Source organism: Sylvia atricapilla, chromosome 17, assembly GCF_009819655.1.
Source record: "Sylvia atricapilla isolate bSylAtr1 chromosome 17, bSylAtr1.pri, whole genome shotgun sequence".
NCBI classification, from domain to species: domain Eukaryota; kingdom Metazoa; phylum Chordata; class Aves; order Passeriformes; family Sylviidae; genus Sylvia; species Sylvia atricapilla.
Genome location: NC_089156.1, coordinates 3,416,028 through 3,441,579, shown reverse-complemented (window position 1 = coordinate 3,441,579; position 25,552 = coordinate 3,416,028). Strand labels below are relative to the sequence as shown.

Genomic DNA, 25,552 nt, shown 5'->3' with positions numbered 1-25,552 from the left:
GCAGGTTGGGCATTGTAGAGGAGACTTGATTCTCTTCAGTAGTAAGAAATAATAAATATGAATGGGTAGGGATGCTGATATATGAAGGGCATTTGTGAAAGGTGCTGGGCCTTATGTTGCTTTTGATAAGTAGGCCACACTATAGGTTTTTTTTCTCCTAGACGGTCCAGTACAGAAATAATTGTGTTACAAGTCTGGTATTGCAGAATTTTATTCCAGTGATGTGAGTGAGAAGGGAGGAAGAACATGAAAATCAGTAAGCAAGCTGAAGTACCTACATCCAAGTCTGATTATGGTGTAGCTGATGGAGATCTTGGAACATTTGATTCTGACTCAGGGCATTTGTCATGTGTTTGTAGTTTTTAAAGTAACTATTGTGTCAGTGGTGCTATTTTTTTCCATTTAATTTGATGAATGTTGTGCATTCTATTTCCATTCATCACCATGGCTGCTTCTAGTCCTTGTGGTGACATATGACTCTCTTTATCAGGATATAAGACAGCGTCATCGCTACCTCTGTCACTTGCCCCTCACCTGTGAGTTCAGCATTTGTGAACTGGCTCTGAAGCCTCCTGTCATCTCTAAGGAGACTTTAGAGTTGTTTTCAGGTTTGTACCACCTTTCTAGTGCCTTCTGCCATGAAGGGGAAGTTGCTCTTACCTCTTTAGTGGTAGAAAAAAGAACACACATTAGAGCTTTACTCCTCTTGCACCAACTGTCTGATAACTGCTAGACAGAACAGACCCAACTCGCTGTTTCATAGACAACAGTTACAAAAAGAATAAAAAAGTCACAACTGCTTGGAAGAGCAGATGTTGTTTGTAAGCCTATTTTGTTACTTGTGTTATAAGGTAGTTCTCAGAGGTGGAGGAAACCTTGCCAGAGCGTTGGTGTGGGGTTTTTGATAATGCAAGTGTTGTGCATTGCCCCTAGATGACCTTGAGAAGAGGAAACGTCTGCGGCAGAAGAAAGCTCGCGATGAACGACGGCGTGAACGCAGGATTGAGATGGAAGAAAACAAGAAACAGGGCAAATGTAAGTTATGATGGCACATAATTGGTGGCTTTTCAGTCATACTTGGTTGCTGAGCTGATTTCTTGAGCTGTAGGATGAACTCTGAGGGCTGTAGTTTGTAGTGTGTACTTAGAACAAGATTATAAAGTATTAGGAACGATGTCTGTATAATGAAAAACATAAGCTGTTTCAGTCAGGATGTTCAGTGATGTTATGCAATTGCTGCATGCTTGTGCCTTTTGGGAGAGATGGAGGGCATTCAAGGGCACAGCTATCTCCATGGTGTGCATAGCTCTCTTACCGTTTTTATAGTAATCACGATGTAAAGTGGAAAGTGAGGAAGGCAAAAAAAAAGGCCTAGAAATTGCTTCCATCCAGCAGCAGGGCTTGTACTGGTCTCCAAATAGAGGGTGGAAAGAAATGAGCTGGCACCTCCCAGACTCCTGAAATGACTTGCATATTGACAGTCCTCCCCCACACTGTGTAGTGTTTTAATTTAAAATCTCTTTCTAGATCCAGAGGTCCATATTGCTCTAGAGAATCTGCAGCAGTTCCCTGCTTTTACCTCTTGCCCTGGAGAACCTGCCAGCACTGATCAGCAGGGCTTCTCTCAGTCTCCTCTTGGCAGAAGCCCTGTGTTTCGGACAGGTGAGCATCTGGAAAAACACGTCACATTTAGCTCTTGGTCATTCTTTTGGGGTCTAGTGCTCAGGTCATCATGCTAAACTTTCTCAATTCTGATAAAAGACAGCCTCTTTTCAGAGAAGCTCTGGCTGCCCTGCCCCTCAAAAGTGTTCAAGGCAAAGTTGGATTAGGGCTTGAGCAGCCTGGTGTAGTGAAGGGTGTGCCTGCCCATGTCAGGGGAGTGGATCAAGATGGTCTTCAAGTCCTTTCCAACCCAAACCATTCTGTGATTCTTTCCTGGGCTGCCTATGAGATGATAAACAAAAGGCATAACATGGTTAAGAAACATTCTGTTCCTTTGTCTGCTTTTTACTGCCTCTACTTTGACAATATGAGATCTGCACTGTAATAACCCCATCTTTTACATGAGGCAGAAGAAAGGAAACAATTGCCCCAAAAAGGGAGGAAAATTGTGCTTGACAGAAAACACTACTGGCATTTTTCCTTTCTATCATCTCCATCTTCTCCAACAGGTTACTCTAAAATAAACCAAACAAAAAGCCCCACCCCCCCCAGCTTCCCAAAATAAATAAACAAAACCCTACAAACAAACAAAAAAAACCCAAAAGAAAACCACACACAAACTTAAATTTCCCTTAAATAAAAAGGTTGAGGAAATTTGAGAAATCCACTGTGTGACTGATGGATAGAACCAATGAGATCGAATTGATTAATTACACAGGATAATAAAACTTTATTTCTGTTACATCCTGATAAGCAGCATAATGACTGCCTTGGCCAAATGCAACTGGCTTTAATTCTCAGTTCCTTTCTCTGTAGAGTCTATTCCAACTCCAATGTCACCTGCTGCCAGCCAGGTCAGCCCGTTGCTCTGTGGAAGCTTGGAAGAAGAGTCTCCCTTCCCTTCCTTTGCCCAGGTAAACCATGTGGAAGAGTGAATCTTGTCAGAATTACCTGTGTCTTAGTTGGGGATTAGGCTGAGACTACAATTGCTTCCCCTACAAAAACAATGTGGGATAAATCTTTGGGAGACATCATAAGGTTTGAGTGCTTGAAGGGGTTTCTAGATTTTCTTGCCACTTGGGAGGTCTGCAGGATTTGTTCAAGTATGTGGAATTTAATCATATCCTACAATTTTTTTGATAGATGTTGAGAGTTGGAAAGGCAAAACCAGAAACATGGCCTAAACCTGCTCCAAAGACAAGAGGTAAGAAAATTTGGTATTAGTACTTGAGGTTCTTTACCATGCCTCTAAATGTGAGAAATCTTGTAACTTCAAAAGAAAGATCTGGAGTGTGAAGGGATATTTGTGTGGTGAAAGTTTTTATGATCCTTGCCTCTTCCAGATGAGAACACTCTGGCACTGCCAGTGCCTGGAGATAGTGATGGAGAAAGTGACAGCTCTGACCGGATACCTGTGCCCAGCTTCCAGAATTCCTTCAGCCAAGCTATTGAGGCAGCCCTCCTGAAACTGGACAAACCGTCCACAGCTGATCATTTATCAGGTAAAAAGCAGGGGGAAAGGCAGGAAAGCTTTCTGAAGTGAAAAAATTGAGTATTTCCCCTTCTTCCTCTGGGAGAAATGAAAGCAACAATTTTGAGGACCAGAAATGGCCAGTGAACAGTTCTGAAAGTTGTCAGGTTGTGGTTTCTGAACAGCTTGACTGGGGCTTCTGTCAGCTTAAAGCAGCCTCTTAGTGGGAGCTGAGATCTCCAGCTAGCAAAGAATCCTGTTAGGACAAAGATGGTTTTGGACAATTGTGTTGGCCATGTCTCTGCTGGAACCTGAATTAAGCTTTATCTTAATCAGGTTATACATTTCTAAACCCTGAGCTGCTGAACTACCACTACAGTTTGACCAAAATGTCGAGGTTAACTGATAGTTCAACTGAGGGAATGTGAAACAAATTGAGGTGAACTTAAACCTGATGCTGCCTGGTGAAATTTATTTTTAATGCTTAGTTCTGATGTTTAGCTTTGGCTCTGTTTGGAGACTGTGCTGGATGATGGAGAGAGTTGGATGGGAGGGCCTGGGAATTTCAGTGGAATGTCTGCTCCAGTTCTGGTTTTTTGGGACATGTATGAAAGTGATACTTGTTGGAAAGGCAAACTGCTGGATGCTGCACTCCTAGGATGTGCTGTTAAAACAGCAACTTTACAATCATTTAGCCATGTTTATAATTGTTTCAGGTGTGATGGAGTCTCCTTTAGTTCATTTGCAGTAATTTTTTTGTTTAACTACCTGGTGTTCAGTGAATTGATAGGAAGTGTTGTGGATCTGTAGAAGCCACTTAAGCCAGGGAAGACCATTTATCTTTGTGTGTGATGTTCCTGTTCCATGACAAGAATGACAGTATCATTTTAATTCTTCACAGAGGAAAAGGGAGGCAAGAAAAGAAAGAAACAGAAGCAGAAGCTGTTGTTCAGCACCTCTGTTGTTCACACAAAGTGATTCTGCTATTCAAGAGAAGTTTCCTCTCCTGGTTTTCTTTTAATTTTGCTTTGTTTTGCTGCTATAGTTTAAGTATTTAAATTTGAACAGCCTAAACTTGTGTTTCCAGGACTTCTAGGGGCTTCAGGAGGAAACCATGACAGTATATGTTGAAGTAACATGTTTTGATTCCAACTGCTTAATGAGTTTGTACTGAAACAGACTTTTGGAAGTAACAACCCAGAGACAAATCTGCCAAGCTTCTAGTTGCTGAATCAGTCCTTTGGGCATGATAAGCAGTTTGAAAGTCCTCACAGCTGTGTGGCACTGCCAAAGTACTGCAATATTACCCAAGAGGAAAGGCAGAGAGCCTTTACTTTCCTGTAATTATTCATGGGCAGAAGTCCATCTGACTGACAGTAGTGCTGTTGCAGTAAAGCTGTCAAACTGCTCTCGTGAAACTGGTTTTGGCTGCACTGGAAACAGGCAAAAGAGCTTACTGGCTTTAGATTGTTAGCTGCTATATCTGTTCTTTTTCTAAAGAGCAAGAATTCCTCCTGTTCTCCTGGCTTGGAAAGATATAAAGCTGAGGTGAGTGTAAAGCAGAACTTGGCTACTTGGTTTTAAAGTGGCTTGATGATTTGTGTATTTCAAAATGGCACTAGTTGGTAGAAGGAACCTCCTGACTTCTCTCAGTTGTTCAGGTCTGTTTTAATGTGGGTGAGTGAGGCTGCTAATTTTTGTTTGGTTTTTTTTTGCCAGCCATGGGCTACACATTCTTTTTAACCTGGTCATCTAGAATAAACACTCCCCTCTAGGGCTCCTGGTAAGCATCTGAATGATGGTTTGACACTGGCTGCTCTTGAGTTGGAAGAACAATTGATAGCTGAAGTCTGTAGATAACTTTTTATACCCCAGCAAGAAACTGGGTTTCTCTTGTACTGGGAGAAGAGCCTGTATCTGCTTGGTTCTGGGATTTAAGTTGATCTGTGCTACAAACATGTCTCTTCTGGGCCCCTCCCTGCTCTTTCTTTGGGTGGTCACAAACACTGCTTGTGGTTTGATTTGAGCTAATGAGTTAAGTGGTGTGGATTTTGTTGAATAAAATGAATTTTAGGTGTAACGTACCAGTCAAGGCCAACAGTTGCAATAAATCATACACACTTGCACTTACAGTACTGCACCCTTCCTCAGCTGTAGCTGAACTGTCATAGCAGTGTGGAGCCCTAGAACACTGCAGAGATTCAAATGTTACCTTCCTGCTGGCAGAATTAATTGCAGGGTGCTGGTACAAAGTACCACTGAACTTAGGGAGGGAGACTGACAGTGTATTCTGTTGTCTTCAGCCCCAGTGGCACAGGCTTCAGTGTGCTCTGTCCCTGTGACACTGATCTGAGCAAGGAAGTGTCTGAGGCACCTGGAGTTAGGTATTCCAACACCGCTGGCAGTCAGTGGCAGTATCCCTGTTTAAAAAGCTGATGTCAGTACATGGGTGCTTGATTTCAGAGCAACAGGCTCCACATGTGTCCCTCATGGGAAACTGGTACCAAAGAGTCCATCACCTGTGGCTGTAAGCCAGAAAGAACAGGAGAGGGGGCAGGTAAAGAATACTTCCAACTGCTACAGGAGGACAGAGGAAACACCTGCAAAACATTCTTTGAAAGCAGCTTGACTTCACGCTTGGTCACAACTAACCCCACTCAATGGAAAGACAGTACAGCTTGTGAGGGGACTGCAAAGAAACTAAAGATGCCTGGAAGTGGTAAACTCTTGTCAATACTTTAAATGCTTATGGGAAAACAAATTGTGAGGGCAGAGAAAGCAACTAAGAGAGATTCAAGTATGCAGTGAACTGTGTTTACAGCAAGTCATTTTAAGCTGTGGAACAGGAGTATCTACTTAAGTGTCCAACCAGTATCTGTTGTGTTCTATTATCTCTGCACATTTATAGTCAACTTTTCTTTGCATTGGGAAGAGAGAATAGCTGGAGCTGGTGTAACTCACCTCCACATGTCACAGGCACTAGGATAAGGGAAGTGATGTGGGCACGGCAGGCTGTCCCTGCTGCAGGGGCAGTCCCCACAGGGACAGCATCTTCAATTGTATCTTGTTTTCCAATGGATTCGAGATAATACCAGCAATGCTACTTTCCTGTAACTGATTGGTGTAAACTTAATAAATATCTAAGCAGTACTTGTACCTATGAGTTTTGTACTGGGGGGATGGAGTTGAGCCTTGCAGCTCTGCCATACATTCCATGTACTCTCTGCTCCTTCAGACACAACTGGTGCTTTTCTCACTCAAAGCAGAGGCGATAGCCCTGTGGCTAACAGTGCACTTAAAGATAAGGTAAAAAGCAGATGTTAATGCTTTTTGTATGCTGAGGGAGAATAACTACATTCCTTGTCTGTGCCAACTGCCTAAAGCTCCCTTCTACCTCAGCATGAAGAACACATTGAGCTGCTACACTCCTGAGGAGTGCAGGTGGCTTTGACTCCTGGAGTGAAATAGGCAAGTAGCCTACTTAAGTGAAACCATGTTTTATTAAAATTTAAGAACATTTGGAATGGGGAATGAAGTCTAAATATGAACAAATGCTTTTCCTGTCCCCTGCACTGCTTTTAACACTGAAGATAATCAGTCACATCTTGATTAAACAAGTACAGAATGGAGGTGAATAGTAACAAGTGACATTCAGTCTGTCTCTGTGCCATCATCCTCTTCCTCATCTCCACTTTGAGCCTGCTCTTCTGTAAGGGAACAGCTCAACAAGGACTTCTGTATACACTGTCTTTCCTCTGCAATAAAGAAAGCAACAGCGCGTTACTACTTCATGACTTCACACTGGACTATCCTCTACTTCTAAAGACAGAAACATTTCTCAGACAAGAATTCAGAAGTAGCCCAGCATACCCTACAAAAACCCCAGGAACTGAGGCTCCATTTTAGGAAAGTGGCTGGAGAAACTCACCTTCATTTGTACAGTTTTGCAGCAACTTCAGCAGCTGTGTCCTGTTATACTGAATCAAAAATTTCTGACAAGTTCTTATGGTACCTGTGGAAGTCACAAGAACAGCATCTACCAATCTACACAGCCAAATGTTTCAGAGCTGCTCCTGTATTTCCCAAAGAGCATTGTACCAAGTGCCAAATGCCCCAGGAAACAAGGTTGTTAATGTAAATGCTACACAGGGGCTGTAGACTTCATTTCTGCACTGCTGAAGTTAAGTGGTGGAGTAATAATTTCTAACATGCAGTGCCTATTAGTTCCCCTAGGGGTTAATTTTCACAATAGAGAAGATGCTATACTTTGAAAACATATTTTAAAATAATGTAACATTGTATTTGCTGCTCCGGTTTTGTGATAAATGTAATGAAGCCTCAAGCCAAATTAACGAGGGTTTCAAAAAAGAACTGGTGCCTGTTTCTTATTTAGACCTGCCGGAAGCCTTTGCTGTTAGTACCGCACGAGGAATGCGTGTCGCACCCAGAGCAGCAGTACGGGGTCGCGGCAGGTCTGATTAAAGCCCCATCCTCCCCCCAGGCGCGGGGCGCCGCTGACCTCCGACGTGCAGGGTGTTGAGGCAGCAGGGGTAGCGCTGGGCGCGGCTCTCCAGGTGCCGCACGAAGGGCAGCGCGGAGCACAGCAGCCGGTACGAGTCCTTGCGGCACCGCAGCAGCACCGTCCCGGTGTAGGCGTTCAGGTACTTCACTGCGGGGGACACGCACGGCTGAGCGGACCCGGAGGGACCCCGCACCCCCGGGGCCGCCCGTCTCGCCCGCACCTGTGAAGGAGATGGAGCAGCACGCCAGGCCGTAGTCCCCGTGCACCCGTGCGATGGCGTCTCTGACGGCGAGGCCCAGCGCGCGATCCTCGATGCACTGGCGGCACCGCGGGTCCTCCGAGACCACCTCGCAGAGCACGTACCTGCGGGACAGCGCGGGGTGAGCGGAGCGGGAGCGGCCCGTACACCGCAGCGGCGCCTCCCGCCCGCCTCACCTGTTCTTGAACCGCACCATGGCGGCATCGGCGCGCGGCCCGGACGGACAGCACTCCCGGCCAATGGGCGAGCGCCTCCGCCGTTGTAGCCAATGGGCTGCGTGCAGGGGCGGGGACAAGGGGAGGAGAGCGCGGCCCCGCCTCCTTCCACGGGCCGCGCCTGCGCAGTGCTACCACGGGCTGCCAGCGGGTCACGGAGTCAGCATGGCTTCGGCTGGGAGTGACCTGAGGTCATTGTGCCCATCCTGTGACCGCTTACCACCATGTCAGCCAGACCGCGTACGGTGTTTCCTTAACCTCCTCCAGGGACCGTGACTCCGTCACCCTGGGTAGTCTATTCCAATGTCTGATCACCCTTTCTGTGAAGAAATTCCTCCTCGTGACCAACCTAAACTTCCCTTGGCGCAGCTTAACACTGTGTCCTCTTGTTCCATCGCTCGTTGCCTGGGAGAAAACCCGATTCCCACCTGACTCCAGTTCCCTTTCAGGTGATTGTAGAGAGCGATAAGGTCCCTCCTCAGCCTCCTCCAGGCTAAACACCCCAAATCCCCTCAGCCGCTCTTCACAAGGACGTTCGCTCCAGACCCTTTCCCAGCTCCGCTGCCCTCCCCTGGCCCCACTGCGCTGTTAGCGGAGGATATCCTGGCACCTTCTGGCTGGGGTATATTACACCTCATACCCTTCCCGAGCTGGGGGCCCAGAAGTGGGCACAGCCCTTGCGGCGCTGCCTCAGCGGTGCCGAGTGCCGGTGCACAGTGACGCCGCCGGTCCCGCTGTCCGTGTGGCCGCCCGGCAGGGGGCGCGCGCGGGCCGGCCTGAGGGGGCGGCTGAGGGGCGGCGGGAGCGGGGTCTGCCCCGGGCCGGGCCTTCGCCTTTGCTCCTTTCGCTGCCTCCCACCGACCCACCCCGGCCGAGCCCGCCGTGTCTTGTGCCTAAAAAGCCTAAATGAGGGAGACGGGACGTCTCCTTGTGGTGGGAGCCGCGGGAGGTCCGGAGGAGAGGGCGAGGCTGCCCCTCGAAGGCTTCAGCAGAGCGTCAGGAGCCTCCCCGGCGCTCCTGGAAGGGCTCTGTCTTTGTGCCTCACAAAACATCTCCAGCATTTGTAGCTCCTCAGGCCCAGGTATCGGGGGTTTGGGGATACGTGCTAATTAATGACAACAACTAAGGAAATTGTGGAACAGAGATACTTCCTATAATAATTTCGGTAGTGGTGTCCCAAACTGAGATGTGTGACAAGGTCGAGGAAGCAGGGAGGGCTCTTTGAAAAGATCTGGTAAGAGTATAAACTGAGGAGAGGGGAATGAGGGAAGTAAGGGAAAAGATGTGAGGTAGATATCTGAATGTGAGATAGGAGAAAGAGTTTCACCGGGGTTCTTGGAGCAAAGTCACATAGGAGTGCTGAGACACTGTAGATTAAGTGGGAACTCATTGCTAATTCACAGTGGAAACATCTTTAATGACCTTCATTCTATACACAGAAAACAATGATAAACCCAGTGGAAATCCTGTCCTGGATGATAAACTTCTGCCCTCTGAAAGAGATGCCTGTTCTCTCCCTTTGGCTATTAACGCCTCTTCTTCACCTGTGGTCACGTTTTTGAGTAGTGTTTTTTAATAAGAACCTCACAATATGAGTTGCCGGGGGAGAAAAAAAGCATGAAGCCCAGTATGGACTTCTAAGAGACCTTTTCTCTTGGGCCACGATCAAAGGGACTGGGGGCAGTTTTGAGGCTAATGCAGATAGAAGCATTTTCTCAATGAGAGGACTGCATGGCATTGATCTTTACCGTATTGCTCTGTGGTTTGGTATCCAAATGGGGATGTGACTGTCATCTGTTCCACTCGTCAATACAGTGAGCTCCTAGGTGATAAGCTAGTCTCACATTTTTGGACAATATCAAAGTCCGCGAAGATTCCCATTGATTTTCTTTGTGAAGTAGATTCCAGCTTAGGCTTACAGTGTCCCAGCCAGGTACTTTTCCCTGCTGTCCCTGTGTTTGTGGTGGCATCCCCCATCCTGCCTTCTGACAGGGCTCGGGTTGCCCTGTGCTGCTCAGGTTGCTTTTATCCATCCTCTCCTTTGTTTCTTTCTCGCAGAGGCACGCTGGGCTCTGACAAGCAGAGCATGTGAGTGCACTCTGCCCTGTAATCCAATAGGACGTGTGCACTGTGCATGCTACAGGCTGGGCCCTGTGTACAGCACAGCCTCTGTTTTCGGTGCAGGAGGCTGATGAGGAGAGACACGGTGCAGAGAGCAGGGGTGTGAGATAGCCCCGTGCTGCTTCATTTCCTGCAGGGTGTTGCCTTAGTTCCCTACAGTTGGTCTGGAGGACGCGCAGAGCAGACCTGAGTCACCACAGCTCCCTGCACAGTCACTGTCTGTGTTAGTACAAGGTGTGTGAGTCCAGTCAGGCGTCCTGTGTGCTGAGCTGACAGCACAGCACTAAAAGGCTACAACATCTTCACCTCTGTTTTCCCACCTCCTCACCCTCATTCTCTGCCAACTCTGCTGTATTGATTCCAGTGTCAGGGATACAAGAAACTATTGCAGGTGACGGTGAGTTACACACTCAAGGTGGGAGAGAACTGTCTCATAAGAAAAGATCTGAGAGAGAAAAAAAAAGAAAATGCCATTTAAATGGGAGAATGGGTCAAGAGACCTGCCAAGAGAGGATAGATGTCTCTCCCACAGGCTGGGAGGGACAGTGTGGCCTTGGGAAATCTTATCAAATAGAGGTTATGGGGGACACAGCATGCAAGGACAGGGGAAATAACATGCACTGTCTATACACATTAGAGACAATTTGTAAAGCAGTTTGAGAACCTTCGATAGAAGATTCTCCATCAGTGTAAATGTTCATCAGTGACTGTCCAATAAAGTGCTGGTGCTAGGGAGGTGCAGGAGGAATACTGAGGTCTTGTTTCCCTACTGCTGTTTGTTATTTGTGGTAGTGACCCTGCAGAGGGGCTAGTACAAATTAGTCTGGGTTGGTTTAATTACCACTTTAGTTCATTATTTGACATTTTACTACAGGCTTGAAGGTCTAGACCCTCACTTTGGATTTACATGCCATCTGTATCTTCAGGTTGCAGGTCAGATTGCCTTTGTTTTGTATGAGATTAATTGTGATAATGATCTGCAATAGGCAGTGATGAATGCATGTTTTCTTGTGTGCAGCCAGCTCCTAGAGTTTGTATGTATTTGCTAATTTGTAATTGCTAGTAATTAAAAATGCTTCAATGTATTGCATACATTTACTAGTAATTTTAATTACTAAAATTAAAATTAATAGCAAATGTATTCAATAACACACACACATTTTAGTAAATCCTTGCACTCTTTTTAGGTAGAATGCTTCAGTTTTATAGATGAGGAAACTGAGGTACAGGGGGGAGTAAACAGGTTTTTCATGGCAAGTAGCTGTCAGTCTGGAGATAGAGAGCAAGGACATAAAGTGAGTAGAAAGAGCTGGCCTATCAGCACATACTGTGTTGGAGTATAGGTCTGGTATGCTGCTCATGCATGAAGTAGTCCACTAATTACATTCTGGAATAAAATTAGGGTGCATTGGTACTCCATCCTTGTGATACCACAATTATGTCTTCTCTGTGTAGCCAAAATAATGATTTTTGTTTCTCCCTGGAAGCACAGAACTGAATTTGCCATCAGGTGTGGTAGCAGAGTTGGGGGAGACAGCTACATTTTGTTCCACTGCATGCACATTGCATCCCCAGATAACCTCAGAGCTGAAAATACAAAACAATCTGGCTAAAATTAAAACTGCTTCTTAAATCCTGTCTGATGTTGCCTGAAGCTTTTTGTTCAGTTTATCTTCACAAGGTCACTGAGACAGAAGAGTGCATTCTCTGGGCATGCTGGCCTGGAGCTTTTCATGCAGATGCTTTCATTTGACATTTGGGACATTCTCCTCCTCCCTTTGGTCTCTTCCTTTGTACTCTCCCTCAATTTCTGTCTCTCTACTCCTCCCTTTTGAGTTCAGGTTCCCTCAGATCAATACACATAAGACTAAAAGCTATCCTTTTTTTTTTTTTTTTTATCACCCTAACATGTAATCATTAATCATAAGCTTTCTGTAGACCCAAGCTGTCATGAGTCAGTGACTGCTGGTCTGTCAGAGCTGCCACTTGAGCTGCCCTGTGTGCTGCCTGCAGCACTGCCCTCATCTTTGCTGTCATCCTGCCACGTGGAGGAATTGTACTGCAAAACCATGCATTTGAAGCAAATTCTATTGCAGCCTCTTTCAGTGCTGGCAGTGTGATCTTGGACTACTTGCCTAAGTTCAAAATAGCAAATTCACATTTCTTTGACTTTTTTTTAAGAGTCAAGAACAGGATGTGCTCTGAGAGACATCCTGTGTGTTTATAAGGTGAGCTTCCATTGAGATATCAGAAATTGGAAGCCACTTTGGAAGATTGAAGCCAAATATTAAGATCTGACAAAGGGCATTAAGTGTCTGTGAGTTCAGCTGTCTAGCATGAACACAGAATCAGGAGTCTCCCTGTGCAGCAAACACCAGTGTGAGAGAAGAGCAGTATAAAAAGGTGATGTGCCAAGTGAGGAGCTGGACCTTTAATTCTGGGTTTCATTTTCTCCAGCTCTGCAGTGGGGATCATTGCAAATACCTTATTCATAGGTATCTGTTAAAAATTAGTAAACTATCTGTTAAAATCTGTTAAAAATTAGTGCACTTGAATGCTGCTATTTATCAGATATGGTAAACCTGCTGCTCTATAGGAGAGATGTGTAGGCAGCACACTTCATTTGCAGCTAGCTGTTGCAAGAAGCTAACGGCTGCTTCCAAACTGGTTAATTAAATTAAGGCAAGAGCTAGAATATTAGTTCAGATAGTTCAGGATGCTTTTCTCTTTCCTTTCTGTATTAGGGAGCACAGACTCAGCTGTAAACCACATAACTTACTATATAATCTGCTGTGTAAAACCCCCATATTTAATACCTCCTTAACGGGGACATTAAGATGGATTAATTACTCTTTGTTCTGGTCTCTGAGGGTAATTACTATTAATTATGTGTAATTGAAAAATTGCTCCTTCACAGAGAATTCAGTAGCATTAGCAGGATTTTAACTTATTGCTGTCTATAGGGAGTCTTACAACATTCCACAATGTTGTGGCAAAGACTGCCATAAGCTTCAGAATGGTCTCAGTGAGTCTTACTCACTTCACAGCCCACACCTGAGACCAGGATTTTCAGACACAGCCGATCTCAGAGCAGCCTGAAATCTGCAAGACAGGACTCGTGTATTGTTCTGTGCTGAATGCACTGAAACAGGAGGTGCCATTTGAAGGGATGGTTGTTTTTGAGGATGCTGTAAGACTTTTCCTCAGTAATCTGTGACTTTTCCAAGAAATCTGTGGAATAACCACCAAAGGGAAAGTATTAGAAAGCAACAACCAACCACAACAAAATGAGAGATTGCCTGTCTGGGGAGGAAGCTTATAAAACAAGACAAAAAACCCACCCATGACTCTTTAGTAACCAGTACGTCTTTTGTGGGTAAGCACAGACAGCAGAGATGTCTGACAGAGTGGAGAATGTGTTGATATACTTTAATTTAGCTGAAAAAGAAAAGAAAAATTAGAATTTTTACAAGAGCAGAGTGCTTTCAATTATATAAAATTAGTGGACAGGTTTGCCTGCAACCTGAAATTCTAAACAGCCCCATGATTTCTGTTATCAAAATACGTAGGTACATAACTTCCTTTAATTGCAGTAGGAGCAATAGGGCACCTTCCTCTGCATAAAATCCCACCTTTAAGCTCTCCAGGCCTGAGTTTCACATTGGCAAAATGAGGATAATGAATTTATCTACTTCAAGGAGTGCTACAAATAAATTATTGAGTTATTGTGCACTTAGATAATATAATAAATGAGATAACAGAAACTCGTATGGCATAAACAGCCTACCCTGAGTGAGCTGGTTCACATATGAGTTGGTGTAGGGGCCAGTCTGAAACAAAAATGGTCTGTCGTCTTGCAGATCTTTACTCTCTGCTTCTCCTTTCCCCTGAATTCCCATGAGCAGATTAAGCCAAGGCCCTATTTTACAGTAAGATGTATCTGCTTATGTTGCTGCATATTGAATAATCCTTTCTTTACGTGGCTTTATGTTTAACTCCAGCAGCCTAGGAGCAGCGTAGGATCAGAGCCTTCCGCAGAGCACTGGTCTCCGTGATGAGGCAGGCAAAGAAAAACGTTTCCCAGCACATCCATCACTCGGTGCTGAGGCGAGAGGACAAGGTATCCTGGAACAACCTTACATAACGCGTGCCTGCTGCCTGGCTGTGGCTGGGCACAGCAGCACGTGCAGGGGAGAAGGGAGGCTGTGCTGGAGCTGCTCAGGGGTACAGCCAGGGCACCCCTTGGCAGCTGCAGGGCCTCGGCTTGTACTGGTGTCAGCTTGGTGCAGGGAGTGTGTCAGTCACTGCCTGGCTGGGGCACGCGGGGGCTCGGCTCTTTGCCTGACCCGCTCTGACACAGACCTCCCCACCCGTCTGTTCTTGCCCAGATCCAATTTTAGCTGCAGCGTCTCACAGCCCAGCACGGCAAGTGAAAGCCCCTCAAAAGCAGAGTAGGGTGTAGTGTGTGGTGTGATTTGGGCGGGGAGAATCAAGAGTGACTTTGTTTCTGCTGCGCTGACTGGGGGTGCTCACAAAGACCAGTAAATGCAAACAGATTTCCAGAGGCAATCGCTGTTACAGATCAGAGAAGACAAAAAGTACTGGGAGCATCTGGCCTATTTTGGGAAGCTTGCTAGGGCTTTTTATTTTTATTTTGTTCAATTTTTTAAAAAAATATGTGCTTGTACCTGAGTCAGAGTGTCAATATTTCCCACTTTTTGAGCTATGTGCACTGTGAAGGCCAAAGGAAACAAAAAACAAAAAAAAATCTTGCTGGATTTTCAAAGCTATCACCACCAGTTGCCTTGAGGGCACAGGGGTTTGAACTACACTTGAGATGCCTTCTGCCTGCTACTGGTTGTTTCCAAGCTAAAGCTCCTGGTGATGCACATAAGAACCTTTTTGAAGTGCTAGATAGCATCTGCCACAGTGAGATGATTGGGGGGAACTGACCCAGGGCACATCCCTCAGGCCTCCTCAGTAAAATTCCACAGTGTTCATGCTGGAACTCAAGGAGTTGTTTCTATGTGACCTTCTGTGTTCCTGTTTCATACCTGTGATGCTTAAAAGATCATGTTTATCCCCCTGTAACATTAGTGACTTAATTAGAGCTGAATTTGGTCCTACTGTCTCTGAACATGAGCAGCTTCCATCAAGTCATCTAAAGGATCAGATCTGGTTTCTTCTCTCTGTCAGTATTGGTGGCATCTGGTTTCATTTTCCATCTTTCCTAAGGGAGCTCACTTTTCCCCACATTTCAGCATATGCCTGTTGAATGTCAGCACCCTGAGCTGCCTGTGTGTCCGTGCCTAGCCAAGTACCACTCTTCCAGCCAGCAAGGCACAAGGTGGTGTAGAGACAGAATAGAATGTGAGACACATCAGGAATTGTTGTGGACTGTGTGTGGCTTAAAACCAGAACCTGCTTGCAGGCCAAGAAACTAAGCTGGAACCAGTTATGTGTGAGGGTTTTTTCCTCTGTGTGGGATGTGTAGAGGTAGCAAGATTTTGATCCTGTAGAAGGCAGTGGTTTTGCAGTGTGGCTTCTCTTTGTCAATATCAACACAGGCACTGAAGGGACACCATTTTCAGGGTAAGTGCCAAGGAGGGACCCTGCTGATGCAATGGCAGCACACTCACAGCACTGCAGGTCTAATGCAATGCACTGTCTGCAGGACATCCCCATTTATTTCTGAAGGTCTTGGCATGGGAAATTTTCTAGATGTGACAGTTTGTATCCAGAAGATGGACTGGTTCTTTTCACTCCTTCTATCTCTTCTACTTCCCTGTCGCCACCCCAACCACTTGGTGAAACATAAAATTTTCTTACCTTTGTTTGTGGCACACAGAGGGACAGCTATTCAATCAATAAATAATAAGTTCTTGTTTTATAACATGTAGGATTTTTAAAAAGCATAAAATGATGATTTTGAGTATTTATAAGATTCCTCTAAAATGTATGTTCAACCTCAGTTCTCAACATTTTTATGTATGTTAGTACATTGATGAACCTATTCCTTGAAAAAGAATATACAGTCTCTTTTATTTCTCTATTATTATAATGTTACCCAGAACTGTAAGATCAGCACCTGTGAGTCAGATCACAGACAGTAACAAAATAATTTTAGAATGATTTTATTTAATTAATTTACTTAAATTATATATACTAAGCTCTTTTATTTTTGGGACTTGCAGGGTGCAGGTCTTTCTAAGTGTGGGGGCAAGCAACTTCATTAGTCTTTTAATAGTCTCTTAGTATCAGAGACGGATGGTGTCATCTCATATTGAAGCTCATTTTTAAATGAAATTGCAACAATTTATAACATGGATACAGAGCTCCTGCTCTCGTTAATGTTCCCTCCTACTCCATCCCATATTCTCCAACAGAAAGCTTCCACGGTGACAAAGACAGGAAATTGAAGGACAGGTACTAAATCTCGAGTTCAGTTCTTTGGTGCCTTTCACACATTATAGCTTTATAGAGGAGGTGATGTTTTGAGGACAGGATATAAGTACCTTTAGATTAAGTAATGGACTTAAGAACTTCCCTCTGCTGGAGTGTCTCTGTGCTGTCAGTGCCGAGGAGCTGTGTCCCCGATGCAGCCTGCAGTTCTCGGTGTCATTATTCATAAGCTCCCATGCCCAACAGCAATCAAACTCCTCGGGCTGTGCCGGCTCGGGGATTATCACACTCGCGGGGCGGGTAAAGTCACTCTGCCTCGAGTCTTCTGCCTTTGAAAAGTGCCCAAGGCTAATCACTGTGAAATGTGACGCCTGTCATGTCTTCTTGTTCAAGTATGTGCAGCAGGCCTGTCATTCACTAAAAGCCTTAACATCTGTTATTACATGGTAATCCTCATGCATCAGGCTTCCAAATAAGAAACTGGTGGAGTCCAACAAGGTATGGCTCAGCCTTGGTTTGCATAATTCCCAGAATGCAAGGCAACTTGCTCTCCCTTCTGAAATCATTAATAAGCAATAAGAATATTATATAAGCTGGCATCTTTTTTTAAACCATGATAATTTCAAATGCTATTATAATTAGGATGAAGATGAGAGTTTGAGCTGGGGGTGGGAACAGAGAAAGGATTAAGCTGATCTCCACCATGACGTTAGAAGGTGGCTTTGTCTGCTGTATCCTAGTTTGGACAATAATGGATACACTTTAGAAACATGAAGAGGCAAATAGACAATTTATTTAAAAGTATTAATCCTTTTCATCCTGAAATGTTATCTCTTACCATAAATAGGATCACAGCTCTCCAGTCCACTTTTATTCTGACTAATTGACCCCGTAGAAAAGCCTGAAGAGCAGTATGTGTTTGTGTTGTACCCTGGTGACTAGCCACTATCCATAGTGGGTCTCATGAAGTGTACAAAAATATTCCGTGGCCAAGAATATCTTTGCTGAAGCCAGAGTGATTACTTGCTGATTGGGACTGCAGTGCTCTCACATCACAAGATGTGGTATCTTGGGTGGCAGGTCCCAAGCCTGACTGATCAGATGTGATATTTTAATGAATAAAAGTTTAGTGTCTTAATTGAGGAGGTGGGACTTGCTGGAGGAGGAAAACCAGGTGCGAATACAGTTCCTAGATGTAACTAATAGGGCCGCTTCTCTTGGAATGGGGAAGATTTAAATAGGCACTTGTCAAAATCATTTCCCTCTAATGCTGCAGCAGCCCTTGGATCTGAGCATGTTCCTGATGTTCCCCCTCACTCACATGCACAAACACGGGGAGGCAGGCGGGAGGAGGCAGCTGCACTGACACACTATGGGGTTTGCAAGAACACGATGGCAATTTAGAAGAGCGATTAAAAGATTGCAAACATTTATTAATAGCTTTGCTGCTGCAGCAGCTCTGTCAGAGAAGCCTTGCTTCCTCTGGGATGCTCTTACCTCCTGTCTGTTCCCTTCCAGAGCTTTAGAAATGGTGAAGTCAGGTTTGGTCTAGGTTTCAGTTTAAGCCATCATACTGCAGACCAGATTAACCCACTGCCCAGGTGAGGGGACGTGGGGGACTCAGATGTGGGAAAGAGTAGGTATGTGGAGCAAAAGAAAGATTTTTTTTCCCCCCCAACTATTTCTTGGTCTTTCTTTTCTTCCCTGTGCTGTGTTCTCTTTCTCACATTGTTCCTCTTTACCCATTCCTTCTCTTCTCCCTTGGGACAGAGTGACCTTTTGTTCAGTGCATTGGCACTGGATTCAGATGGAGACTTACAGTGCCCTTTTGATACTGTATAACAAAATCAATGAGAGATGGGCATAAAAGCAGTATTGGAGAGCATCTGCTGAAAATTCTGCAGAGCGATCTAATTTCCTAACCCTAGCATAATCAGTTCCTTTGTGAATCTCATGACTTTGTTGATGTCTCTTCAGAGTTTTGACACTGGGGATGGGGAGGAGGTGAACATTCAATTAAAAAAAAATAAAAGAAAGGAAAAGCAATTGGCAAAAGAGCAAGAAATCACCCTTATCTTCTTGGCTGATCCTGCTGAACAGCAGTAAGCACTGTAAATTAGATGGGCAATTCTGATGTTTGAGTGCACAGTGTCTGAGGCATTTTTATCCCACATAGCAGATGATGCTGACTGACTGATACAAGTTGGCAATAGGAGGATATTTGTCCTACATATGGTGACCTCCTCCATGTTCCTATCCACAGTGCAAGAATCAGTTCCTTTTGCTTTTTATTTTTCTTAAACTGCATCCCAAGAGAAACCGAAATGTCCAGACAGGCAAAAAGGAAAATATTTCTCTGTTAAACAACAACAGCAAATACAGGTGCTGCATCCTGGTCATCACCTGAAGTCCTGCTGTAGCTGAGTTGGATGACAGTGCACTTCAGCTGTGAAGTTTCCTGTACAGTATGGCCAAGCAACTGGATGTGCATTGGGCAGCAGCACCCTTCGACCTGTGCTTTTTAATTCCATAAGGAGACTTTTTTTTCTGTTCATACACAAAATTTAATCATTCCACCTTGCAATTTAAGAAAAATCTTGTTGCATAATTACTACATCTCTGCTCAATGCAGTAGAATAGGCAGAGGGGAAAGCAAAGTGGATTAAGCAGATCAGAAAGGACAAGAAAATATGATGGTGAAAGAATGCAGGAATAATATTAGAGTTGAATTATGAGTCCTGCATTACGCTTACCTGAACCTGATGAGGGTTGAGTTGGGATTTTTTAACTGGTTTCCCTGTTCCTTGAAGTTTTCAGTTTAAATATTTCCTTGGTCCATTTTCAAGTGTAATGTTTAATTTGGAACTTGATGAGCATTTTTGTCTATTGCAAGGGAATGTTTCTTATGAAAAATTCCTGGTTATCTGTGTTCACCTTGTATACCATGCTTTTGTGGGAAACTGCACAAGCCAAGAGATAGCAGAAAACATCCTCCCATGGGATGTTTAAGGAAAGTCTGTATAAATGTCTGGAGATTTTGGCAAACAGCCTCTAGGTCTTAAAAAGGTTTGCTTTTCTAGGAAATATGTGTAATACTTTGAATAATCCTAGTCTAAAATACAGAGAACCCACTGATATATTTGAGCTAATTGCTTGTTCCCTTTTTTGTCTTTAGGAGCTTGAATTCCTCCCCTTGTTCAGAGTAGCCAAAGAATGAGATTGATGAGGATGAAAGAGATCTGGAGGTTAGAGAGGTACCTGGCCTCAGGTAAGAAAGAATATGGATAGGATCCTGCAAGCACCAGTTCAACCAAAGGAACTACATTTCTTGTTTCAGTAGCAGCTATATTGCTCAGCTGCCCTATCAAAATTCTCATCCCTCTCCAGCAGTTGCTATTTCATTCCTGATGATTTCAGTACCTTTAATTTCCAAGTTTGCTCTGTGTGACAAGAGGATGGCTCACAGTCCTGGGGCAATTAGGCCACGTGTTGGTGGAATTGTTTTGTTGGGATTTTTTTAATGTCCTACAGGGTATTTTGGGATGTGTTGGCCTTTACAAATATTTAAAGCAAGAAACTATTTCATTAGCATTTCCCTCCTCCACCAGGATCTTGGCCCTTAATAAGGCTCTTACCTCCCATATTCCTAATTTTCTATTTATTACCTTTTTTTTTTTTTTCTCATTAATAAAACTATGTATTGTGCTTCTTAAGTAAAATTAGAATTACCATTCTCTTAGCCATAAAACTGCCACTCTAGCCTTTGCCATTGACATTCCCAGATGCTGTTAGGACAGATGCTCCCACTGGATACACTGGTCATATCTCTGGAAGTAACTGGAATTGTGCTTTGCAAATGAGCAAAGAATTTGCTCTCTTATGTATTGAGATACATCCTGTATCTTGTACTGGCTGCTATCTCTGCATCCAAGTGCAAGTAACAGGACTACAGCTATGGATGAAATACCTTACTCTGAGATTCAAATACAGCAAAGGACCAAAGCATGGAGTTCCTGAAAAGCAGGGAGGTGAGGCTCTTGTGTTATTGCTCCCTGATATGGGAACACTGGAAAAGAAAACAGGTATCATTCTCTGTATCCTTGTTAGGAGACAGGGAAAAGGTAATTATGAGGAAAGGGAAGACAGGTTAGAGGTAGTAGCAGAAAGAAGAATTGTCCTTTTATGAGAGCCAGGTACCAGTAAGTAACTTTTAAGTGCTAAGAAGGTGGTAGAAGGCAGGACTGGGATCATTTCAAGGTTTGGATTCTTCCATGGGGTAAATCATTTCTGTTTAGGAAAAAAAAAAATCACCAAAGATAAAATATTCCCTGACGTGAATATAAAAATGATGAAGCTGCACATGATGAACCTATAAAATTCTGGAATAGGTCTGTTTTTAAGGTCTATCAGAACAAAGTCATTAACTTTTAACAGAATGTACCTTGTTGGTTTGATGATGAATTATAAACTGGAGGGAAAATGAAGAGGCTGCTCATGTAAAGCTGCATCATCCCCTGCCTCTGTTGAGACAACACTGTATCACCTCAGCTGGTAGCAAAAAGTCTGCCAAGCTCTGTCATTGTTTGCATCACAGCATGAGCTGAAAGCAGACTCACCTTCTGCCACCACACAGGGCAGGGCTGGGGACCACTGGCAGGGGCCACAGGGCTGGGGAATACTGCTCTTGTCAGCACCACTGAACCCTGGCAAATGGAGAGAAATACATTGCTCTGTTGATTCTGTTTGCGTGGATTTTCATCACCCTTACTTATTTTCAGGTCAAATAACAGCTATTTGTGAGTTTTATTTTCCAAGATTCTGCTTGCAAAGGTTTGGCTTTAACTGAAGGGTTCAATTATGTTGATTGTGTGTGCGGTTGTCCAGAGCTTGCTTTCTCACAGAATGCTTGAGTGAGCAACAGGATGGAGCCATTAAACTTAGTTTGTGGAAAACATATCAGAATCATTTTGATCACATTGTCTGTCTTAAACTCTCCATGTGAAAGAAATGTAGCAGATTTCCTCATGTTCTGTCTCCAAATCCTGCTTTCTGTTTTTGTTTGATTTGGGGTCATTTTTTTGTTAGTTTTTGAGGGGTTTTTTGGTGGGTTTTTGTTTGCTTGTTTGGGTGTTTTGTTTTTTCTGTGGGTTTTTTTGTGGGTTTTTGTGGGGTTTTTTTGTTTTGTTTTTTGTTTGTTTGTTTGCTTGCTTTTGGTGTGGTTTGATTTGTTGGTGTTTTTTGGTGTTTTTTTTAGAACGATTATACTGGCTTCAGGACCCTGCTTGTGTTCTTTAGCATTGACTTTGTATTTTCCTCCCTTCCTGATATTCTTTTCCTTCCTTTTAACCCAATATTGGTTTAAATTATTTCCCCCACTGTTAAGTATTCATGCCTAACCCCCTCAACCTCTGCTAATTAGTGTGATTTTCTTGGCTAGGACTTGTGCTTTACTTGCTTACATAGGTGTTTATCCTAAAATTCATGAAACATCTATCTTTATTGTCTTAGGTTTGAGAAAGGGCATGTTTCAGGAGAAGTCCATCTGTCTCTGAATAAAATCAACATGAACAAACAAATAATCATTAGAATTTCTTTACTCTGGGCACCTGGTGTCTATGCAAGGTCCAGAAATCCCACCAATCACACTGTTTTCCTGCAACAGAACTAAAAGAGATACAACTGTCTATCAGCTGGGTTAATTTCTCTTACAATGAAATAAGCATATCTGTCTTTTCTTGTTAAAATTCTCATATTATTTTATCATAGGAAATACTGAGATGTGCCTAATAGCACACCTCACCTAGAGGTGAGGGTTTGTCAGCTCACTTGTTTGTTGCTGAGCCCAATTTCTGAGCAATGTCACCAGATCTTAGTCAGAAAAAAGTTCTTTGTAAGCAGGATGGAAGCTTCACTCTCAGAGATCTGCTCCGTCCTTTCCATAACAAACCAATTACTGGGTGAGAAGCTCCAGTTGAAAACCAGAGTGGTGTGGATAATGGAGTGGACAAAGGGGGTTGAAGTGCCACTGTAGGTTTCTAAGCCCTCTTGACAGATGTAACATTATTCACAAAGCGATGTGGCTTTTGGGTGCTTGTGAGTAATGAGGAGATGTGGATTGTTTAGTGTCGCTGTCCCCCAAGGCCAGTGCCCTTTGAGAGGGAACAGTGTGTACCACCGTGTTTGGCAGCCACGCTCCCAACCTGACGCAGCCGTTCTGGGGGGGCACGGAGCTGGCAGAGATGACTCATTCCGCCTCAGTGGCTCATTGAGGAGCTGCAGGGAGAAGCTATTTATAACCAGACCTTTCAGGTTCAGCGCAGCAGCATCTTCAGCAGGAAGGGGACAAGAATGGGGATGGCACATAAGACTTCTGGGATACAGTTCAACCCTCACCCCAATATTGTCCCTAGAGCCGCACAGCCACTAGCTGACTTCAGCCAGCATCTTTTCCAAGTCTTTTGCTCAGCTGTCTGGCTGCTGTGGTCCTGATGCAAGATTCTAGTGATAACTCATCGCTTCTCAAAGAGCAGGGAGACAACTGTGAATGTCATTGGTGTGAACAAAACACGAACTCTTTCTCCCGTGGCTTCAAAGCTGACACTTGTTAATTCTTTCTGACTCATGGCCTCGGCATTATCACCTTTATCTTTTCTTCATCCATGTTTGTCCCTGGCTCACCATTAAGATGAACTCTTGCCACGGGTGTTTTCCAACAGGCTTTATGCTGCCAGCAAATCCCAGTTAAATCTCCTGAGGTTTCTCTTCTATACAACCTAACACTATAATACTGCAGTTGGTTTTGTGATCTTGCTGTGGACTCATTTCATCTTTAGGTGCTTCCATGACTCCACATGTAAAACAGAGATAATGATACCTCCTGGGTTAAGCACAGTGGGATATATAGTGATGAAACACCACCTAAGTGGTAGTGTTATTATCAGAGTCACAGTACAATAGAAAAGCATTTTACACAACAGTAGAGGACAGCATGTGTTAAAGAAAATATTTACTACAAACACATAAGTCTTTGTATCTAGGTAACCATGGACTTTATCTTGAAGCCTATTAGCACACATAAAATTTTTATGTCAAATTAAACTTCTTTGAATTGTCTTTTCTCTTAACTGGCTTTTGAATTCAAAGCACCAGGGATCCTGTTGTATAAATGCTTACCTTGTTCTTTTTCTACCTCTGTCCTATTCTTAAACCAATTTGCATGCTTGTCTGGAACTGGGCTGGGGTTAGATGGCTCCTTGTCTCCAGTTGTTTCTTCCCATAGTTTAAACTGTGTATCTGCTGCATATCTGTTTAAACTGCCTATCTGCTGCATATCTGGCCCTTCATCTTCTCTTTTTTCCTTCTCTACTTCTTTCTTCCTCTCTGTTCTTCATTCAGCAGACAATTGGCTCAGCAGTATGCAGCTGTTGCACAGTTTGATCAGTGTAAACACTCTGTGTTAAGGCCATTTGGTAGATCCATGTGGGTTTCCTTGGTGGTCTCTCTTTTGGCTGCCCTACATCCCTGTGCTGTGGTACAGTAACTTTTTACAGTGGGTTGTGTTTATCTTCATACAGAATCTTTGCTGTAAATAGTTCTTGCCTTCAGCTTTGGCAACCAGCGAAAGGAGAAGTCTGCCTTGCATAAACCAAACAGCGCTGCAATGATAATTTATTTCTCATAGTCAAGCTATAAGACTGCAGAGATATGTGAATGTGACATGCACCTCGTGACCCGGGCTGGTGGTTCCTCTGCACAGTGGTCCAAACTCTTCCTAGCTGCCACATCATTTTCTGTAACGTCTGTTTCATTTTGGGAAAAGAAGACATTTGGCTTTTACACTTGCAAATAAACCTCTGAAACATCGACAAAATGTAACCTGTGCAGAGATATTTGTACCAGTCTCGAGAAAAAGAGACCATATTTCAGTGACAAGAGGTGCAGGTTTTGAGGTTTTTTTGAGGGGTAAACGGAGGTGCTTATAACTCATAAGCGATTACAACTAGAATGTCAACTTTGCTCCATGTCTTCAGCAAATTTTACACAGTAGATGAAATGGTTCTTAGGGCTGTTGGTTTATCTTTTTAGCAGCTGCCCTGTCTTCCCTTTGGCATGTAGGTAGCCATGAGTACATGAGAATGGAAGTGCACCTGGCTCCCCTGGGTGTCTCATCACTCCACTTGGCCTGAGGCTTGCAACCTTCTTGAGCAGACCCCTGGAAGGGCATCCCAAGGATGGTCAATTTGACCAGAGAGTGCACAAGGAGATGTGTCCAGGTTTGACTTCATGAACCCAGAACCAAGAGGACTGGGAGGGGAAACCAAGAGTGTGCATACATGTCAGAGCCTGAAAGGATTTACTTCCCTGCATTTCCAATTTCTTGTTTTCTATCTGGGGAAAATCCCTTTTGACAGCCCAGGCGGTGAGCTTCTAATTCCTGTCTCCGGCTCATTTTTCACTTCAATCCCTCAGCGAACGGATTTTAATGCTTGATGGATTCAAACAAAATTATTTCCGTTCCTGTGGCTTTGCAAAAGCCTCTAGGGTGTGTGTATGTGCGCACAGGGGAGGAGGGATGGGGCTTGTTTTCGTTACACTCCACTAAGCCTCCTCTCCAAGGGAGACCTATTTCATTTCTTCATTAAGGGCTTTCTTGCTGACGGCTCCTCCCATGCTGTCCTCCTGGCTCTTGGGTCACAGGAGGACCTGTAAAACATTTGCTGTTCCAAGGGGTACAGGATGCAATGTTCCAGATCAGTGTTTCTGCACCAAGTGGGGATTCAGATAATATGACCATACTGTGCTTCCAGGAATAGCACTGGGCTGGGGGGAATAACTGTGGGAAAACTTTCATACTCCCCAGCTCTCACTGGGAGTGAGACAACACCACAGGCTGAGGGATG

General features: G+C 44.1%; 2 protein-coding genes across 10 annotated transcripts in view; one reads left to right on the top strand and one right to left on the bottom strand.

Annotated features, from left to right (window-relative positions):
- Positions 1–24,522, top strand: part of RNF10 (ring finger protein 10) — a 38,885-nt gene extending 14,363 nt beyond the window's left edge. The window contains exons 11-18 of one of the 5 annotated variants that reach the window (XR_010744915.1): positions 491–608; positions 934–1,035; positions 1,528–1,662; positions 2,479–2,576; positions 2,806–2,866; positions 3,006–3,164; positions 19,831–19,920; positions 24,227–24,522. Coding sequence is in view for 2 of the 5 variants with exons in the window: in XM_066331294.1 (XP_066187391.1) it covers positions 491–608; positions 934–1,035; positions 1,528–1,662; positions 2,479–2,576; positions 2,806–2,866; positions 3,006–3,164; positions 4,035–4,111 (750 nt within the window). In the remaining 3 variants the exon portion in view is untranslated. Of the gene's footprint in view, positions 1–490; positions 609–933; positions 1,036–1,527; positions 1,663–2,478; positions 2,577–2,805; positions 2,867–3,005; positions 3,165–4,034; positions 6,284–19,830; positions 21,607–22,160; positions 22,383–24,226 lie in introns of those variants that run through there. The other 4 variants (XR_010744914.1, XR_010744916.1, XM_066331295.1 and 1 more) reach the window with 4 other exon arrangements.
- On the bottom strand, positions 6,615–8,324 carry POP5 (POP5 homolog, ribonuclease P/MRP subunit). Of its 5 annotated transcripts, XM_066331299.1 has the most exons (5): positions 8,091–8,308; positions 7,876–8,018; positions 7,653–7,802; positions 7,062–7,145; positions 6,615–6,888 (listed from the first exon to the last, which is right to left on the bottom strand). In XM_066331299.1, the coding sequence occupies exons 1-5, from the start codon at positions 8,108–8,110 to the stop codon at positions 6,785–6,787; spliced, it is 501 nt and encodes a 166-aa protein (XP_066187396.1). In that variant the 5' UTR covers positions 8,111–8,308; the 3' UTR covers positions 6,615–6,784. The 5 variants fall into 5 exon arrangements, with proteins under 5 accessions (XP_066187396.1, XP_066187398.1, XP_066187394.1 ...); XM_066331301.1 differs by lacking the exon at positions 7,876–8,018 and having other exon boundaries at positions 8,019–8,315; XM_066331297.1 differs by having other exon boundaries at positions 7,653–8,018; positions 8,091–8,315.
- Positions 24,523–25,552: the final 1,030 nt, after the last annotated feature.

Coding starts and splice junctions, on each gene's coding strand:
- POP5 (XM_066331296.1), bottom strand. CDS start 8,118: ATGCCGCCATGGTGCGGTTCAAGAACAGGTGAGGCGGGCGGGAGGCGC. Junction 7,146..7,652: donor CAACACCCTGCACGTCGGAG/GTCAGCGGCGCC, acceptor TGACTTCCACAG/GTACCATAAGAACTTGTCAG. Junction 6,889..7,061: donor GCAAAACTGTACAAATGAAG/GTGAGTTTCTCC, acceptor TCTTTATTGCAG/AGGAAAGACAGTGTATACAG.